Source organism: Pelmatolapia mariae, linkage group LG14, assembly GCF_036321145.2.
Source record: "Pelmatolapia mariae isolate MD_Pm_ZW linkage group LG14, Pm_UMD_F_2, whole genome shotgun sequence".
Lineage (NCBI taxonomy): Eukaryota > Metazoa > Chordata > Actinopteri > Cichliformes > Cichlidae > Pelmatolapia > Pelmatolapia mariae.
In genome coordinates, this window is record NC_086239.1 from 482,947 (window position 1) to 503,547 (window position 20,601).

Below are 20,601 nucleotides of genomic sequence, written 5' to 3' on the forward strand. Positions count from 1 at the left end.
AGAAAGTAATATGTTGCATTACAGTGTAACTAATGAGAAAGTAATATGTTACATTACAGTGTAACTAATGAGAAAGTAATATGTTGCATCACAGGGTAACTAATGAGAAAGTAATATGTTACATTACAGTGTAACTAATGAGAAAGTAATATGTTACATTACAGGGTAACTACTGAAAAAGTAATATGTTGCATTACAGTGTAACTAATGAGAAAGTAATATGTTGCATTACAGGGTAACTACTGAAAACGCAATATGTTGCATTACAGTGTAACTAATGAGAAAGTAATATGTTGCATTACAGTGTAACTAATGAGAAAGTAATATGTTACATTAGAGGGTAACTAATGAGAAAGTAATATGTTGCATTACAGGGTAACTAATGAGAAAGTAATATGTTGCATTACAGGGTAACTACTGAAAAAGTAATATGTTACATTACAGGGTAACTAATGAGAAAGTAATATGTTGCATTACAGTGTAACTAATGAGAAAGTAATATGTTGCATTACAGTGTAACTAATGAGAAAGTAATATGTTGCATTACAGTGTAACTAATGAGAAAGTAATATGTTACATTACAGGGTAACCAATGAGAAAGTAATATGTTACATTACAGTGTAACTAATGAGAAAGTAATATGTTGCATTACAAGGTAACTAATGAGAAAGTAATATGTTGCATTACAGTGTAACTACTGAAAAAGTAATATGTTGCATTACAGTGTAACTAATGAGAAAGTAATATGTTACATTACAGGGTAACTAATGAGAAAGTAATATGTTGCATTACAGTGTAACTAATGAGAAAGTAATATGTTACATTACAGTGTAACTACTGAAAAAGTAATATGTTGCATTACAGGGTAACTAATGAGAAAGTAATATGTTGCATTACAAAGTAACTAATGAGAAAGTAATATGTTGCATTACAAAGTAACTAATGAGAAAGTAATATGTTGCATTACAGTGTAACTAATGAGAAAGTAATATGTTACATTACAGTGTAACTAATGAGAAAGTAATATGTTGCATTACAGTGTAACTACTGAAAAAGTAATATGTTGCATTACAGTGTAACTAATGAGAAAGTAATATGTTGCATTACAGTGTAACTAATGAGAAAGTAATATGTTGCATTACAGTGTAACTACTGAAAAAGTAATATGTTGCATTACAGAGAATAAAGTCATTCTGATACTTTTGTGTTACCAAACAGAAAAACCTTTTCACTTAGCTCATGCCTGCTGCTCAGTGGTGTGTTCTGCACATTTATCACTGGCTGCATTCACTTTACCTGCACAGTGAGTTGTATTGGCAGCACTTCGTCTTCCACATAACCAGCAGCACATTTGTGATTCTTCCTCACAGCTTTAGCTCAAAAACCGCTGGCTGCAGCTCCTCCTCAGCAGGCCCTGACGCCAGTGCTGTGGACGTGGTTGGACGTAGTCTCATTAGCAGCTTATGCGTTTGCACAGAATAATGCACCTATACTTCTGTGATGTAGAAGCCATCATTTGTGTCTTCAAGTGGGACTGAAGACTGCGTGTCCGTATTCTGCTCTTCACGCTCTGTTTGTTCTATTCGTGCTTCTTCAATCGGGGATTACAGTATATTTGCATAATTACAGTCATCCCCACTTTTTATGATTCAACAACTTCAAAACATTATTCTTCACTCTCTGCTTTTTTCTTCCGTTCTTTTGATCATTGCTTACACACACACACACACACACACACGCACACACACACTCGTCTACCTGCTATCTTCAACTTTGGTGCTGCCAGTCAGGAATGTAGGTCTTACCTTAGTGGAGCAAGCAGCAACAGGTCTGACCTTCTGAATGGGAGTTTATGTGAAGGGAAGCTTTAAACAAAAGACCACGATCAGGACAAAAAGACAGTCTGAAGAAGCTAAGGTCACCGAGCAGTGCCACAGGTGTCCCGCTCACAGTCAGGTCCCTGCTGGATTTGCTGGGTCGGTCAGTCTGGAGCAGCGTGGTGCCATGGAGGCGATGCATTTGCTGGACAACTGGAGAAAGGTAGTGGTTATATTTGGAGCCAACCACTGACAGGTGAACACTTAAAACGCTGCTTGGTTCCTCTCACTGAACAAGGAAAATAGGAACAAAGTGTTTCTTCAGGCTCAAAAAGGAGTTTGTTTTTTTTACACAAAAGCTCTTTGCTATTTTTATTTTCTGCCTGTTTTGTGATTTACTGTGTGAGGCTCGCTCGAGGCTGCGCAGTCTGTCAGGAGAGCAAACACGCTGATAATGCAGCAGTGCTTTGTTATCCTGAAGGCAGAGCGTATCACGCACAACATTTTAGGCTTGCATACGACTCTGGTTGGCTCTGTAGACTCTGGGATAATTATGTGTTTTCTAACCTTTCCTGTGTGGTTTTCTGTGCTTCTCACATAATGACTGCAGAAGTGTCTAACACATATACTAATATAGACACGGAGCGTTATTTATAGACATCCATCCTGTGCTGACTTGATGGAAATACCCCAAAAATGACGTGAATAATATGTGATGAGTGTGTGTTTGAGGAGATGAGAGAAGGCATGCTGGTGGATTTCCAATCAATGTGTCAAGAGGTTTAAATGTGTGTGTTTAAACCATCTGTTACCATCTGTTGTGTGTGTGTGTGTGCTGACAGTATGAATCACACCTATAGAGGCATTAGTGTGAGGGCAGAGTTGGGATGGGGATTCCCGACACGCACGCTCAGACTTTCATGAACTGTAGTGGAAACAAAGTGTGAGTCTGGGACCTTTTTAAGCTTTTAGCTTTTACTTAGACGTGGACTCCAAAAAGACAAATGTTTTTCCCTTTTTTTAACTTTTGAGAAATGAGCTCAGCCGTGACGACGTTTGTTACTCACGTTCTCATTTCCTCTTTCAGGATCTTCATGTGTCGCAGGGAGCCGTGGACAGCTCAGTGGATATGGACCGCCTGAACAGGAACATGCCGGAGTGTGGACGGCAAACTCACCAGGTGTTACAGGTGAGTGTGTGTGTGCTGTGTGTGTGTGTGTGTGTGTGTGTGTGTGTGTGTGTGTGTGTGTGTGTGTGTGTGTGTGTGTGTGTGTGTGTGTGTGCTGTGAGATGGAAATAAGAGTCAGTCAGAGTTTTATTTTTGTTCATTTGTTCATTCAGTGTAATGCACGTTAGACAGCTTCACAAAAATAAAGACTAACTGAGAAGTAGACGCCTTACCTCCACACTAACCTTGAGATCCAGTGTTATCATTGTGACCTACAGTGGGAGCTCCACAGCATCCAACCACAAACAACCAGAGCTGGGAAATAAGTACAAGTGCAGAGTAGAACTTTAATAGAACTTTTTTTTTAATCTGTACTTTACTTGAGTAGTTTTTTCTGACAACTGTTTACTTTCACTCCATACAGTTTTACACGAATATCTGTACATCGTACTCCGTACATTTTCAAAACGGGCTCGTTACTTTAGGTTTAACACACCTGTGGGAAGTCCTTGCTTCACATCACTGCACGACTTCAAATAGCGCACCGATCGGAGACTAAACAGTAACGCAGTATCCATCACTGGGGCTTCTAACATACAAAGAAGTAACAGAGGCAAACCCATATCATTTATGTATCATTCATAGAGCTGTGCTCAGGGTTTAGCTGTGCCATAATGAGCTGGACTGTGTTTTTTGGTGAGGATGTCAATAATAAGGTCAATAATTACAGGAGTGAGCATGAAAAATCCAAACACTTGAATGAGCACATTTGTGTCCTGTAGCTCCAGAGAGCATTAAAAAGGCACACTGTTTTTGTTTTTGAAGAACTTGAAGCACAAGAACATAATCATTTAATTAGTAATTAGATTACACCAAACAGCACCATATACACCATGATAAAAATGGTAAATGGCCTGTATTTGTACAGCGCTTTACTAGTCCCTAAGGACCCCAAAGCACTTTACACATCCAGTCATTCACACACACATTCACACACTGGTGAATGGTAAGCTACATTGTAGCCACAGCCACCCTGGGGCGCACTGACAGAGGGGAGGCTGCTGGACACTGACCACCACCGGTAGGCAACGGGTGAAGTGTCTTGCCCAAGCACACAACGACCGAGACTGTCCAAGCCGGGGCTCAAACCGGCAACCTTCCGATTACAAGACGAACTGCCAGCTCTTGAGCCACGATCGCCCCATGCAGCCTCAGTCAGAGGCTGACGTGTCGCTGAGGTCGGCTCCAGCAGCACATATGTCAGCGAGGGTAAAGTAGTAATTAGACAGACTCGCAGATTAGATGTCTGTGCTTTCCACCTGCTGCTTCTAAAAATCCTGCAGGCATTAAGGAGGGGGGAGGGGGGTGTTCTTCTTCTTTCCTTTTTTTCTGTGCATATATCCAGTTAGAAGGTCTGGAGCGAGATGAGATTAAACTTCAGTGATTCCTGCAGACGTGTTCCGCAGACATGTGAGACGTTTAAAGGGAACTCGTCTTCATCTGCAGATCTTTTCAGCAGCTTTGACATTCAAAATACTCCTCATGTATCTCACACTGGGCCTCGGTGCTGATATCTGCTCTCTATGAGATCATAAAGATCCATGAGCAGTGTAAGGCTGAGCTTTTGGCTCCCAGTGATTTGTACATTATTTCAAACTTTGGTTATGTTTAATGTGAGCATCCACCAAGAAACTCATTTCTTATTTCTTCAAAAGCACCCAGCTCAGCACAGCAGCATGAACGAAGATCTCTGTTTAAACAGTCGTCACAGCAGATATTTTAGTCAAACTGAACATTGACCCAGCAGATTGCTGCTGGGTTAATGTCACCCACCTGTGCAAAACAGCTTCTTATACTTCTGAATTTCACTTCCTGGTTTGGGGGATGTCAGCCTGATATTAGCACGGTGTGACTCCTCTTTCCTTAAAGTCTCTGCAACAAAGCTGATGAGTGCAAATAACCGCAAATAACCTGCTGGAGAGGAAACAAAGAAGTCAAAGCAGGAAACAAATCTCTGAGTCCTGGTTTTTCCAAAGTTTACAGCTTTCAGCACTCTCCCTGTGCGCTCTGAGGTCCTGCATTGGTGTTTCACAGAGACGCCTGCAGAGGCTGCAGCCACGATGTGCAGGACCGCTCATCATCACTCCAAGAGGACACGGCAATGAAATAAAACCTAAATGTCCTTTCAGACAAGTTGGCATTAGTCTCCACATTTCTACAATAATTAATTCTGTTAATTCACAGAAAAATGAGCAAAAATCAGGAAACAATATTTTGAAACACAGTTGAAAAAATATTTTTCTGCTATTTAAGTTAAGCTGAGAGAGATTTTATGAGTTTAATCCAACATCTGATGATATTGATGATATTTTTTTTGATTTGTCATTTTTAGTTGAATTTGCTGTGACAAAGTGATCCTGTAGTGAATTCATCTCTTCAAAAGCAGTAAAGAAATCAATATGTCAAAGAGACGTAGAAAAGGTTATCCATTTAAAATCCCCAAAATAAACATGTGACCATATCATGAGCAGGACGTCTGCTGATAGCAGCGGTACCTCACAACAGCTTCACTAATGTACAGATGAAGTCACAGTGTGTCCTGCACATGCAGGCAGGAAGCTGAGTGCTCCACATGGGAGCAGCAGCACACAGCAGATAAGCCAGCATGCATCTTGCACACTCCTCCCCTCTCATCCCATCACTCCCAGTATAAGCTCTCCCAGTGCCGTAACCAAGATGCCCTCTATCTCAGCAATCCTCTTAGACTTGACCCCACTCTACCCACCGACCCCCGCAATCAGATAATCCTATCAGGACACGCCCGGCTAGCCGAGAGGACGGCGAGTCACTCGTCTCGTCCTGAGTAAGAATGAAAAAAACAACACACGGCCTCATAAGTGGGACACAAAGATGCAGACACAGCAGTTTTTGAAAATGCAAATCAATGCCAGTAAATGCCTCCACACTCACTGCAGCTCCTTCAACACTGGAGCTGGCACAGAGCCGTAAAAACAACGTCAGACGCTGCCTGTCAGCACAGGTGGAGCACAGGTGGAGCACAGGTGGAGCAGTCCCAATGTCTGGGACTTCAAACTAACTCTGTGTGCAGTGAAGGACAGAGTGTTCTGGACCGACACTCATTCAGACAAGTTAATGTGTTCAATCATGAAAACATGATGTGCTAGCTTTGACCAACATCAGCTTCCATTCACTTACTCACTTCTCCCGCAGTTTCATGTAGTCACATGTAGTTCATGAAAAGAAGTAATTAGGTTTGGGATGAACTAATGAACACAGTGGAAATACACATAGGCAGGAAGTGAAACCACGAGCAAATGTTCAATTTACCAAAATAAGACAAAGTAACAGCAAAGATAAAGAGAAGAAGACTATCAGGCGGGGACGGTTACAAGATTTACCCCAAAACAGCTCCTGTGCACGAGGCTGATCATGACACTGGAACAGAAACGTAGTGCCAAACAGCCACACATCCTTCTGCACAGGCCTTCATGAACATGTATGAGCCAATGGGAAATAAAGATGCTTTTAAACAAACAGTGAATCAAATATTTTGACCACTACAAATAAAGCAGCTCCTGAATTTTTATCCATGCACAGGGTCACAAGTGAGAAAGCGTGGGAACCAGAGCAGGAAGTTCTCCATCATGAGAGTTTGAACTAAGAGCTCCACGCAACAGCTTCGGTTTGTCCCGTGAGAACTCGTCTATCGTGTCAGACCCTGGGAGGTCAGCAGAGCGCTTTCCTGCCTCTCAGTCAGGCCTCCGTGCTGCTGACGATTACAGAGCAGAAGACACTTTGCGCTGCGCTGAAGTGCTCATCACAGGTTTGCTCGCCAAACGCCCTCCAGGAGCTTCATGTCTCTTAATTGTGGAGCGCTGTTGCCATGGTGACGTCCCTTCCCCCTTGCCGAGCTGAGCGCACGGAGCTGCTTCAGCCTGAGCTGTGAGGGCGAAGACGACGCGCACACACCTCCCTCAGAGGATGAGGAGCATGTAAACAGCCACAGCAGCCTCCTCTGTGGTTCTGAGTGAAGCAACAAAAAGAGCCATCTCTCCTCTGTGGCCCTGTGATGCTGCACGTCTGTGCTTTTATGTGATGTGCAAAACCAATTAGTTTGACTAATGGACGAGAAACAATCTCCCGTTAGGTCCCACTCACAGCACTTTATCATCCACACACACGGCACAGTGGAGGACGTGACCTCCTCGGGTTCAGAGGTACAGACCGTCTGCTCTGTCAGGTTACACACAGCACGCTGCCGTGCTTTCAGGGAGCACAGGGATAATGGGAACACATACCGACACTTTAAAGATGGAATGGTAATGGGATTTTGTATAATTAATTACGCCTCTAGCAGCCAATCAGAATCCCTTCTTGCGATAGAGAACATGCAGCATGAGGCGAGGAACATGCTTTTAAATCACATGACCAATGTTTATTTACACTGTTAATGTCCACCTTTGTGTGCAGAGCACCCCGCTGGACCTGATCGAGACCGGAAAGGGGCTGAAGTTCCAAGCAGAGCGCCCCCACTTGGTGAGCTTGGGGAGTGGACGACTGAGCACAGCCATCACCCTGCTGCCCCTGCCTGAGGGTGAGAGCACTGCTTTAACACCAACCGTCACATTAGTTAGCAGTGGGAGCAAAGGTTACCTGAACAGCAGGTGTGCAGAGGTGCAGCCATACAGAGTCATCATCGTCAGGCTGTGGTCTCTAAGTTTATGTCACACTGACGGTGTTTGTTTGGTTCATAAAGAACTGGTTTTCTTCACTGATGTAGCGTTAATGCCATATGCCCATAGATGCTGTCAAAGATGGACGTAGGAGGTAGACAGCTGTTTTCTCCTGCAGGGCCACATGTCTTATTGCAACCACAGCTACTGCCATCAGGAGGCCTTCAGTAGATGGTCTGAGGCACCCGAGCATTTTCTAATTCTAAGCTACACCTGTGTTTCATACTGTCTGTGCTGTTTTTGTTACCCACCTGCAACACACTGGACAGCTGCTGTCATAGAAAAGTGTAGGAGAGGAATATTTTTCCTGTTGCTATCTTACTATTTTGAAATGGGATGTGACGGGTGAGAGATGGGAGCCAGCGATGGAGAAGGGGCTGTTTTCTACAGTCGTTGGTGGAAACTAAGCAAGCTCACACTTAAGGATGGCCATGATTTATAAGTTGTACTTAATGTTGTGTCCAGTAAGTCCTCAGAAATGTTTTAAAGATTAAGGAGTTGTTCTGGAGGAGTCGCCCCCTATGGGCTGTTAATGATAATGCAGATTTAAAATCCCTGGCAGCAGTGAGCTCAGGAGCCCCGTCATTAAGATGACCCGGCATTTTTTACTTTTTTACAAACTGACCACAAAGCGCCGTGTCGGTTCTGTCTATGTCTCTGAACAACTGACAGGTTTCATGTCGTGTCTCGTCACTTCTTGGCTTTCCTGTCGTTGCCTTTTCAGATTCCTCTCTCGGGGGGTCTTCTCCAGACAAAGCTCATGTCTCGGGGTTTGTCGCACTTCCCTGTGACGTTTCATTGGCCCGTGACGTTGCTGCCACGTGTCCTTGTTTTTCTCAAATTAGCATCAGAATGAGGCAGATTCATGTTAGTGCAAAGGAAGAGGTCATGCTCTTTCACTCTGACAATATTAGCTTTATTTTGTTCATTGATGCTTCGTGCCTGAACATTGTCCTCTTACTGCCTCGGTTCACATGAGAAAAGATCAGATTTAAAATAGTGTTAAATGTAGAATAAATGACACAGGTTTCGCCGTCATTGACTTATCCCAGAATCCTACACTAGATAGGATAATAAAGCCTATGGTGAGGAAATTCAGTTTCTTTGTAATTCAGTTCAGTAGTGTAATAGAGGCAGTTCATGAGAGCGGTCGTCTGTGGGAGCAGCAGGGTGGAGAGCCTAAAACATAAAAGTGGAGTTTTTTTAAACTGTGGTAAAAATGTGAAATGAGACTGAACGATCTGTCGGTGCTACTGCTGATCACTTTCACTGTGGCACAGCATGAAATCGAAGCCTAATACTTGTTCCTTCCCTCAGGCCGGACCACTCTGGGTCATGGTCCCATGGACATCAGCATCCAGGGTCCTGGTGTGGCAGCTCAGCACTGCTACATAGAGAACAGGTCGGGGGTTATCACGCTGCACCCCTGTGGGAACCTCTGTGCTGTTGATGCCATCCAGATTAGACAGCCCACTCGCCTGTCACAAGGTAGGAACCGGCTCAGCCACATCCCACGATACATTCTGCTTTTGGTGCAGTTTTAGTAGGATTGATGTTTCCCAGTGTAGTAAAGGATCCATGGTTTCTCTTTAACTTGGCGCTTTCAGCAGCCTGCTGATGTGCACAATCCCAGTAACTGTGAGTCAGAGAGTCTGGCTGCAGGTCTGTTGGATCAAATGCTCAGTGTGAGTTTTTAAAGGAGGAGGACCCCGAGGTTCCCGGGTTAGGGAGTTAACTGAGTGTGCTGATGTGGAATGAACTATGGGAGAGATTAATCGATTCTCAATCTGCTGCGGCTGTAGTGGGTCTTAGACTGGACTCATCATATTGCCCTCTGGGACCGACAATCTAAAAGGTGAATGATTGCTTTGCTAGAAAGCAGCGTCTCGTGGGAAAGTACGAAAGATAAACACAGGGGTTAACTGGACAGCTTAACTAGCTCGTCTGTCTACCACATAGAGTTATAACACAACTGAAGGGACCATCGTGACTATGAGATCCTTAGAGAAAGGTGTGTCGCACACCAATACATTAATGTGGGCAATCTTTGGAAGAGGGGCGAGTCGGGATACTCTACATATTACTGTAGATACTTAATGCATAAGCCACATGAGTCCCTTCAGACTGACTGGACCAAAGGGAGCTGAAGGACAGTCGACAGTGTGTAAAAGTCTTGAGCCACATTTCTTCAATGTGAAACAGGTGCAGCACTTTATTGAAACACCTGTAAATATACTATGTAAGGCAAAAACAGTTTGTACAAATCTAATGACCTGGAAAGTCACTTCTTGGTGTGACCACCTTTATTCTTAGGCAGCTTTACTTTAGCTAGTCTCCAGGGACAGTTCATAGGAAGACATGCTGTCTGTCCAACAATCCCAGCCTGCTCCAGTATTTTAGACATTTTTCATTCTGACTCTTCACTCTATCAGACCTGCTGATTTTCAGTCCAGCTCATGTGTAATTTGGCATCCTTTTATCCATCCATCCATCCATCCATCCATCCATCCTTTATCCATCCATCCATCCATCCATCCATCCATCCATCCTTTTATCCATCCATCCATCCATCCATCCATCCTTTATCCATCCATCCATCCATCCATCCATCCATCCATCCTTTTATCCATCCATCCATCCATCCATCCATCCTTTATCCATCCATCCATCCATCCATCCATCCATCCTTTTATCCATCCATCCATCCATCCATCCATCCATCCTTTATCCATCCATCCATCCATCCATCCATCCATCCTTTATCCATCCATCCATCCATCCATCCATCCATCCATCCATCCATCCATCCTTTATCCATCCATCCATCCATCCATCCATCCTTTTATCCATCCATCCATCCATCCATCCTTTATCCATCCATCCATCCATCCATCCATCCTTTTATCCATCCATCCATCCATCCATCCATCCTTTATCCATCCATCCATCCATCCATCCATCCATCCATCCATCCATCCTTTTATCCATCCATCCATCCATCCATCCATCCATCCATCCTTTATCCATCCATCCATCCATCCATCCATCCTTTATCCATCCATCCATCCATCCATCCTTTTATCCATCCATCCATCCATCCATCCATCCTTTTATCCATCCATCCATCCATCCATCCTTTATCCATCCATCCATCCATCCATCCATCCTTTTATCCATCCATCCATCCATCCTTTATCATCCATCCATCCATCCATCCATCCTTTATCCATCCATCCATCCTTTTATCCATCCATCCATCCATCCATCCATCCTTTATCCATCCATCCATCCATCCATCCATCCATCCTTTTATCCATCCATCCATCCATCCATCCATCCTTTTATCCATCCATCATCCATCCATCCTTTTATCCATCCATCCATCCATCCATCCATCCATCCATCCTTTTATCCATCCATCCTTTTATCCATCCATCCATCCATCATCCATCCATCCTTTTATCCATCCATCCTTTTATCCATCCATCCTTTCACTCCCGCATTCACACCTATGGGCAATTTGGATTAATCTATTAACCTATCGCAGGGATCCCTTTTATCCCTGTTTCCTTAAAAACCTCTTCTTGACAGCCGTCCTCTGATCACGAGCGTTTCTGATGAGGCTTCAGTTCATGGGTCATTGGAAGGGTCAGCTGTATCTCTCACATTCTGGATTTTTCCTCCTATTTCTTCTTGTTTCTTGTTTAAGATGATAACTTTCCAAAACTGTTCATCTGCTCCAGGCAGATTTTTTTTAGCCCTGTAACTTCTTCTTTTTGGGGATGCACTGTACGCCATCCTGATATATACCAAGTGTTTATCTAATTATTCTTTACCTTGTTGGTGCAAAACAAACTGCTAAAGTATGTAAAGATACAGCTTCTTTAGCAGCGTTGTCTTTAATGTGTAGACACAACTCAGGCTCATAGTCAGAGCATAACTAGTGTCATAAAATTCAATTTTCAGCCAGAACTGAAAAACTGAAATAGAGTCCAGGAAAATAAAAAATGTCACCAAACTCATCTTTAATATTTCAATTTATTTTCTCAGAGTCGGGCAGAAATGCCGTAATACACACACACACACACACACACACACACACACACACACACACACACACACACACACACACATATGTATAGAATTTCCTGTCATGTTGCCCAATTCACTGCTTTTAAAGGAAGTAAAACTGTAACGATGTAACTACTGCAGTGTAGTCATGGAAATTCTTGGAAGTGCACATCAGAGCCTCAGAGAGAGCGTGCTGTGTGTAATGAGAATGAGTTAAAGAGACAGTACTCATCATTACTCACAGGATGTGTACTTCCCTCTGTACTGCTCAGACTGCGCTTTGGGTGCCTAGAAAAGCGCTATATAAATGCAATCCATTATTATTATTATTATTACTGCTGTGTAAGTACAAACACTGTAGTGTTTTTCTCAGAGCCGTAGTACATGCAGTACTTTCTTTAGAAGCTGTGCAGTAATTCTATGTCCTGCACAGCTCGGGGATAGGTGTATGTCTGCAGTGGGTCCCTTTGTCACTGTGGCATTTTGACCTGAACAGTGGCAGGGTAACCTGAGTGGGGACACTGGGCTATTTATGCTGCTCCCTTTACCCCAGACAGTCAGTCCTGGGGGGGGGGGTGTTAAGGTTGAAAAATGAGCGTGTGGGTGAACCAGAGTTCACTGTCAGGCTCCTGGACAGTAATGTACAGTGGGAATAGCTGCAGTCCTGAAAACAGCAGCAGTTTGTGTTGTTTACAAGGCGGTAATGCACACCTTAATACACGCTGATATCTGATTATACAACAGGAAGTAGATCAGACTTTATTGGTTCCTACCACTCCCTTGGGTTATGTGAGTAATACTTTACAAGGCACAGAAGTATTCCCTTCAGGACAGGTGAGCGGGGCAGCATAGCAAGCCATGACTAGATGCTGATGTGTGTCAGCTAATCTAATGGAGTTTACCTTGGCTAGATTAAAGAGTCTAAACCACGCTACAGCTCTGCCTTGTCAGCATTTCAGTTTAGAGGAAATCAAGCAGCAACAAGCTGGTGTTATTAAAAAATGGAAATGTGTTCAGCGAGAGGGTTAGTGGTAACTGTCTGTGGTTTCAAATCAAGAGAAGTCTGTCTGTTCAAAGAAGGTGAGCTAATACTTTAACTGGATAATAGCTGCTTGGTTTCATGGAGCCTGTAAGGAAGAATACTAAAAGAAAATAGGGCTCAGATAAAACCCTTCAAAGACACTAGCAGATGAGTCAGAGTCTCTAACATCCACATGTGTCCAACATGGCTGCTAATGATAGACAAACTCTCAGACTCAGGACTGAAAGAATCAGAGGGGAAATTTAAAATCTTGTTTCTGCCTTTTAATTTAAGCTCAGTTTTTTCCCCTTGTTTAATTTGTCACTTTAGCCCTGAGGTGTCACTGGTCCTGTCCACATCAGGTCAAAGTGGGCTCACAGTGTAAAGTGTGTTTGACATCACTGCTTTAGGCCCACGCCTTCACTAAAAGTCTACTTTCTTCTGTTTGGCCAGCTTCAGGAAGCCAACGAGGAGCAGCCCCCATAGATTGGGAGGTGCTGAGCAGGCTGTGCTTTTAACAGACAACTGCCTATAAAAATCTGTGACGGGTTAATTTATTTAAAGGACAGATGTTTGAATATTCCTACATCATTCTGTGTTCAAGGGGCAAATAAAACAGCTTGTTTCAGTGTGTGGGCTGAGTGGCTGGACAAAGGCCTGCGGGAAGATGAATAAAGATTATTTTGAATGGGAATACAAAAAACAAAACAAAACAATAACTTCCTGATAAAAGGGAGTTTTTCCTTCCCACTGTCACCAAAGTGCTTGCTCATAGGAGGTCATGTGATTTTTGGGATTTTCTCTGTATTATTGTAGGATCTACCTTACAGTATATGATTGACTGATGCTGGCGCTGTATAAATAAAACTGAATCGAATCGAATACAGAGTTGAAATGGGGGGAATAAGTCCACCTTAATTTACCTGGAGGATTTTCCTACGTGTTTCCACGCTCAGTGGGTCAGGCATCTGGCATAAAACATGCTCAGTAATTAATAAAAGCCCACAGGACCATAGTGTTTCCAGCAGAGGCTGATGTGCCTGATGAGCTCCGTTTTATGGCTCGTATAAATGGCTGGTAATACGCGGGGCTTGACCTTTGTTCTTCTATACAGTGATTAAGCTGAGATATGAGAGAGAGAGAGAGGTCGACCTGGTTTCTTTTCAAATTAAAATCAGCTCTGGTGTCGCCCCTACAGACCTGCTCGAGTCAGGTTGCATAATCAATAAATCAGCGGTATGGATCAGTCACATTATTGCTCTCCTCTATCGTTCCACTTTGGCCCCCCTGTCTCTGACTCCGGATCTCCACCTCCCTCCTCCTCCTCCTCCTCTCCGGTGTCTGCTCCCTGACAGCCCCGGCTCTCTCCGCGGGGCGGGCATAGGGATGACTGTGAGCCAGCTGTTACTCACAGGAGCCCCGGCAGCAGAGGAGCACTCCGCGGACAGACGCGTGGGGAGGAGGCATACAATGGACAAAGATCCCGGTGACTGTGGACTGCTGCTTCAGTGAGCGTGGACACACGGACACAGGGACAGCTCCTGCAGAGTATACTGGAGTCTGCCGGACTGGGGCATTATCATAGCAATAGGCGCGAGGACAGCCCCGCACCCCAATACACGCGCGGGATTGTTCCGCAATAAAACCCAGACAAACGGACTAAAACACGTGGCTTTTATTTAAAGGACCACGAGCGATGAAAACGGCGGAGGGACGGCAGAGTTTCAGCCACACGAGTTAAAGTAAGTTGTCGTGATTTCACCGCGTGTTCGTTTGAAGTGTTTCCCGTGCTTTGAGTCGGTGCCCGGGGCTTTGTGGAGCCGCTGGAAGGGAAGGTGACGGAGTTCGGGGAGATGTAGCAGGGTAACTCCATGCTGAGCTCGCAGTCTAGCAGCAGCGCTGTGAGGGTGTATACGCTGCCATTACCCGTTTCTGTCACCAAACTCTATTTAAAAACTGCGCAAATGAGTCGTTTTGTGTGCAAAGTGCCAACCTGCATCTCGCAAAAACATTATCTCTGGCTTCCTATTCATTTCCATGAGGTTATTCAAAATTCGGCATATATGAAACAATTATTTCTTAAAAAAATCAACTTTAATTGAGCTCTTGCTAGTTTACCATCGTTAACTCGTTTGCTCTGGTGGGTAGCTGCTAGTTGTGCTGGCAAATTGCAAAATCCTAAAGAAGTGAAACAAACAGTACTGGCAGGTAAACTGGTAGTTAAGCCCAGGTGTTCCAAACACCTTTCGGACACAGCAGAGGATTGTGAGTCCGCACACAGAGCACCTGCTGTAAGGCTGCTGTCTCCAGCCTCTCAGTGCTGAGTCCTCACTTCGCTCTCCTCCATGTGTGTGGTGTGACCAGACCTCTGTGTGTCTGTCTACGGTTACACTGCTATTCCTGGGTGCCAATGTGACCTAACCAGGGCTGTTTACTGGAACACAGTAAGAGTTTCCCTCTCATGCATTCTGCTTATTTTGGGGGCCTCGAGTTCAAACTGAGGACCTTGTTGCAGAGCCATTATTCCCACAGTGTATCCCTGCTGCTCCTCAGCATCTGCCATCTCTGACCTAATACGTCGACCCCATTGTAAAGAGAGGATGTGTGAGAGCCCTCTGCAAACACTCATCAGGCTGCTGTGTGCTCCCCTAAGCACAGGTCAGTCCTGTGCTGGCAGCAGCTGGCACCCATACGCAGGCTCACCGTGTGTGCTCCTGCATGCTGCTGTTCACACAGTCTCCTCTTCTGCTTCTCTCAGTTTCAGTTTGTTCTTAATGTTTATGTAGCTTGGCTCAGTTTCCTTTGGTTTGTATATGAAGCCTTTGAAGGAATAAGTTTCCTTGTATTTTTCCAAAAACTACCATCCTTACTTGAACAAATTAAGTGAGCCACACAGCAAACTGTTGCAAAAGGCTCAGTTTCAAGGCTGGATTTGTATGTACAGTTTGAAATAGCAGTGAGAGTATGATAAGGTCCTCTGATGGTTGGAGACATAGTTGGTGAGGCGGACCAGGTGGCAACAACCTGTGGGGCTCAAAAATGAAGAGTCGGTACAGAAACGTCACATGATAATTCAGTTTACTACAGCGGGATCTAAAATACTTTATTCATCCCACATGTGGGAAATTCTTCTATTATAGCAGCTGAAATGATGACGAAATAACTGTATAATAATTGTTGTACAACACAGAAAGTTATGTCAGATAATTCCACTGAAGATGTTCCCACAAAGACAGAAGTCAGGTCCAGTTCAGCGACTGAATAAGTGGAGGTGAGGCATCGATCCTGGACGTGGGTCTCAAACAGATGGTCTCCAGTGGACAGCTTTGGACCGGTAACTGTAACTGTTGGCCATTCCTATTACAACAAAGTTATTTAAACAATTTAATGACAGAAAAGTTCCAGTTTTATCTGCCTGTCTAATTTAGAATAAAAAAAAGGTCCACAGTGAAAATATAGGACATTTCCCGTGAATGAACAAAAACCTTGTATTTTCTAAGTAGAAGTGACTCTGAGCTAACAGAACCTTTTCTCTTTAATTCACACACGATCCAAGTCCCAAGAGCTATGTTCACAGATTTCTTTTAGTAGTATTTATACAGTACAATACAGTAGTATTTCTCTATTGTGTATAAAAACTGAGAAAACATTTTGAGATGGCACCTCGAGGTATATGAGGGATTGACTGTGTGGTTCAGCCTCTGTGCACTAACAGAAAGCTGCGTTTCATGGAGCGGGCCTCTCATTATTATATTTGGTGACTTAAAGGCTACAGCTGTTTTCTCCTAACAGGGAACATCAGCCATAGCAGATAGATTTATATATAACCGTGCTACAGCTGCACGAGTGGAGCTCAAACTGCGTATTCAAGTTTCCAGGTGGAAAATTTAAACTAATGCAACAAAGAATACTTTATCAGTGCAGAGTATGCTACTTAAAATAGGAGGCTTTTAATTTAAAGGTTAGCACTCATGGATGCAACCCATACAGAGTCTGTCTGTGTAAATCAGGTGATGATGACCCACTGGTGTTCCATTTATTTAAGAAAACAAAGAGAAAATCAGGAAAATCCCACTCAGAGTTTAGGCTGCTTTGAGCACCAGTCCACCTCCAACCACGTGTTTGATTGGTCCTCGTGCCTGCAGCCTCTGGGAGCATGTTTAACAGCGGGGGATTGGCCCAAATTGTCCTGGCATAAAGGAGGAGGGGGGTGGCGTGGAGGTGGGGGGAGCGAAGCAGAGAACATCTGTTGGAACAAGCTGTAGCCGGCCTGTGACACGTTATTGTGATGAGCTCCCACTGCAGCAGCTGACCGTGCGCATGATAACGCATGTGGTCAGCGGATGCTGGGGGGGGGGTCAGATTGCAGCTGACCCGACACTTAGTGACGTGTATGGATGTGGCTCTGCAGGGCTCTCAGGGAACACCCACATCACCCCATCACAGCGCTCTCACACTGTGGTTCGAGTATTTCAGAGTAGAAAGGGGGCGGAGCCTTCAGCTTTCAGTTGAATTAATGAAAGCTACACGGGGTCCCATTCCCATTTTGCTGTGTTTTTATTCCACATGTCGTCCCAACAGTGTGGATGCAGTAGGACATCATGTTTTGACTGTTGCGTGTGAATTTGCTGCACAACATAGCGTCAGAATCACGGCTCCCTGAGAGCAGCCGCCGTCTCCTGATATCTCATATCAAGGCGTCTGTCTGACGTCATCGTGCCTCCAGCATGCGATCACTTCTTCCAACCTCTCATTTGTTCAGACATTCCCACGTTTGCTGCCCTCCGCAGCCCCGCTCTCTCTCCATCTCATTCTCTGGTATGCGCGTCTGTGTTTGATTGCCCCGGCTCAGCGAAAGGCGGTCATTGATTAACTGGAGCAGGTTTGACTCCTCGGCCTTTGCCGAGGCCGTAAACCATCAGGGTTCCATAGCAACCGCCAGCCTGCCTTTGTCTGCAGCTCCTCTACACATTTCAGTGACGTCTGACTGTGGCGTGGGTACGTGCTCGTGTTTAACGGATTGAAAAGTAGGCGTGTAACATTTCACATCCAAAATGGTTTGTGTTCACGCTTTTTCATCAGAGGGGATGGATGCCAAATATTTCCACACCAGTTTTTCCAGTTTATCGGTCACCTGAGCAAACAGTTCACATTTCACTAGATTAGCTACACACTGGCATATGTTGGTGGGAATTTTAGATCCGTGGTGGTGTCTGTTTTACCCTGAACAGTTAACAGTGACTGACACGTGTTTTTATCCAGATGGAGTTGGAGGTAGCGAGCCTGCAGCTACAGTGCTGCTGGTGTCTTTGGGAGGATTTCTAAAATTAATATGTTGTGTGGTTAATTGACCACATGCAACCAACACGTAGCATTCCAGAGTATTTGTAGGTTACTGTATGTTTGTGCGACACACTCATTTAGTTTGCTGACCACGCCTGTGAGATACAGCTGTTAATCAGCTGGTATACACTTACATATGTGCTGATCAGGGGTGTAAGAAGGGAAAAGGCTGTTGAACCTTTATAAAAAGATACCCTAGTACAAAAGTATTCTCCCTGTTTCTTTCCTTTCTGCTCGTTTGGCTGTGGACGAGGGAGTTGCTGTGAATGTGTTTGCACGAGATGAAATATGTTGTCGCAGCTTCTGACAGGCAGGATGGTCCAGAGGGAGCAGCCGTGATGTGCCAGGCCAGTGTTAGCAGCGTGTAAATGTATAACAGTATTTCTTTGTTGTGTGTGTACTCGAACCAAATTTGCAGGCACTCATTCCAGTAGAATGTAAAGCATCCTGTGTCTGACCACCTCTGGGTCCTCTGATGTAATCTTCTGGGAAGAGTACTTAAGGCTAAGCTGAGACACTGGAAAGATTTAATGTGGTCACACCAGTGCAAAGAAAAGAGGGAAAAAGAAGCAAACTCAGATATATAAGAGAAGGAATGGAACTTTTCTGATAGGTTGGATGTAGCGGGGCCACTAACCACATCTCCATTTAATGCCACAATACCCTTGAGGCATGATGTGGCATTAACACTGACTGGCCTGAGTGGTCTCAAAGGAGTAGTCACAGGGCTTTACAGAGATTACTCTTGGCGGCTCTGGTATTTAGTCAATGGTTTTATTGAATCTTTCTTGATTTTGTAACAAAATTTATTTTTTAGTATCATTTTTTAAATATGGAATTACATAAATAATAAAACCCTAATGTATAAAAAACAGTTTCTCTGACAGCTTATAGACACTTTATGGATATTTATTATAAATTCAAAGGATTGTGTTATTTTTACTCCTTCCCAAATACCTTTCTTATTTTTCCCCTTCGTGCTTCTTAATTGGTTCCTGAAAGCATAGCATAGCAGCATAGATCCTCATAGAGACAAATACACGATGAGAATTAAATCAATGTTGTGTCAATCAGTGACAGTGTTGGCAAGAAGGTAAGCTAAGCTAGCTTTCTGCTGTGCTGGGGAGTCAACTTTAGCATTAAAGCTAAAGTTGGCTAACCTCAGCATTAAAGCTAAGGTTAGCTAACATTAGCATGAAAAAAATTCAGTTTTATGAAGGAAATTAAAAGCGACGCTCTAATTTGTGAAGGATACGTTGCTTTATTTTTGAAATGGAAACTGTTATTCATGGGTAATGTTAGCTAATGCTGGGCGTCTGCTAACTCTAACAAATTATAAATGATCTAAAAATACTGTCCTTCATTTCATAGATGGTATTTCATTTGCTTGTTTGATAAAGATTGCTGGTCATGTGCTTTTTGAGCTGACTGAGATTATAAATGTATGTGATGTCACCCTGGGCCAGTGTTTACTATTTTTCGTGTGCTCTATAATCCAATGACGTGTTGTACAGTTTTGTTAGAGAGTGGGGTTGTAGTCCCGTTGTGGACGGAGCTGATGGTGTTTGCAGTAAGTGTCCTCGCTCCTGAAGTGTAGCCATAATTAAAGCTGATTCAGCACTTTCAAAGCTCCTTCGCTGTTGGCTGTTTCTTTGTGACTGTGACTGTTCTGCAGGGCGCAGAGCACTCACTGTGATGAAGCCAGTGATTATGCAGATTGTCTCTGCAGTGCTGAGGGAGAAATCGTTCTCTGTCCAGGTAATCAATCTCAGTCACTCATGTATGCACACACTTCCAATCTTCCATCTCTCTTTGTCCACTCGATCGCCCGTCCTTTAACTGGAGGCAGTTGTAATTATGAAAAGTGCCAATGTGTTAGATTTCCCCGTCGGACTGTGTTGGAAGGCTACCTCCCCATTAAAGCGATCTCAGTTTCTACCACAGCTTGTTTTGCTGAGCGTAGCCTTTGGTTGGTTTTTGGAAGAATCCCTGCGTGCCTTTCCCAGGTCACAGGGTTCCTCTGAACGAGGGAAAGAAGGAACTACTGCCGCGTTTTTAAAAAAGGTACGTACTGTGTGTTAGTGCTGCACATGAAGCCAGCCCTCAGCCAAGCCACTGCTAATGAAGTGTTGGTGACTGACTGATGGAAAGTGAAAGAGAGCTGGGCAGGACGTGGCTCGGTGCTGTGCTGCTATTTACATCAAACACATCTGCATATTTCCTAAAACTGTGAAATCTTTGAAATGGTGCAGTGCAGCCAACATTTCCTGAAGAGGATCAACATCATCAAGGCTTTGCTGAACAGTTTGCTATTTAACCCCAATAATTTTTTTTGCATATGAAACCGGAGAAGTTGTACTTACATCTTATGCCATCGGCTTGTCCTAAGTCACGGTTTCCTTCCACATATAGCTTTGCAAAAAAGTA

At 44.0% G+C, this 20,601-nt stretch overlaps 1 protein-coding gene across 11 annotated transcripts in view; it reads left to right on the forward strand.

The window, feature by feature from the left end:
- phldb1b (pleckstrin homology-like domain, family B, member 1b) overlaps positions 1–20,601 on the forward strand; it is a 108,309-nt gene that overhangs the window by 25,557 nt on the left and 62,151 nt on the right. For 10 of the 11 annotated variants that reach the window (XM_063492443.1, XM_063492445.1, XM_063492437.1 and 7 more), the window contains exons 2-4: positions 2,905–3,006; positions 7,477–7,600; positions 9,057–9,227. In XM_063492443.1, the coding sequence (XP_063348513.1) occupies positions 2,947–3,006; positions 7,477–7,600; positions 9,057–9,227 (355 nt within the window). In that variant the 5' untranslated portion in view covers positions 2,905–2,946. Of the gene's footprint in view, positions 1–2,904; positions 3,007–7,476; positions 7,601–9,056; positions 9,228–14,287; positions 14,574–20,601 lie in introns of those variants that run through there. The other variant, XM_063492441.1, reaches the window with a different exon arrangement.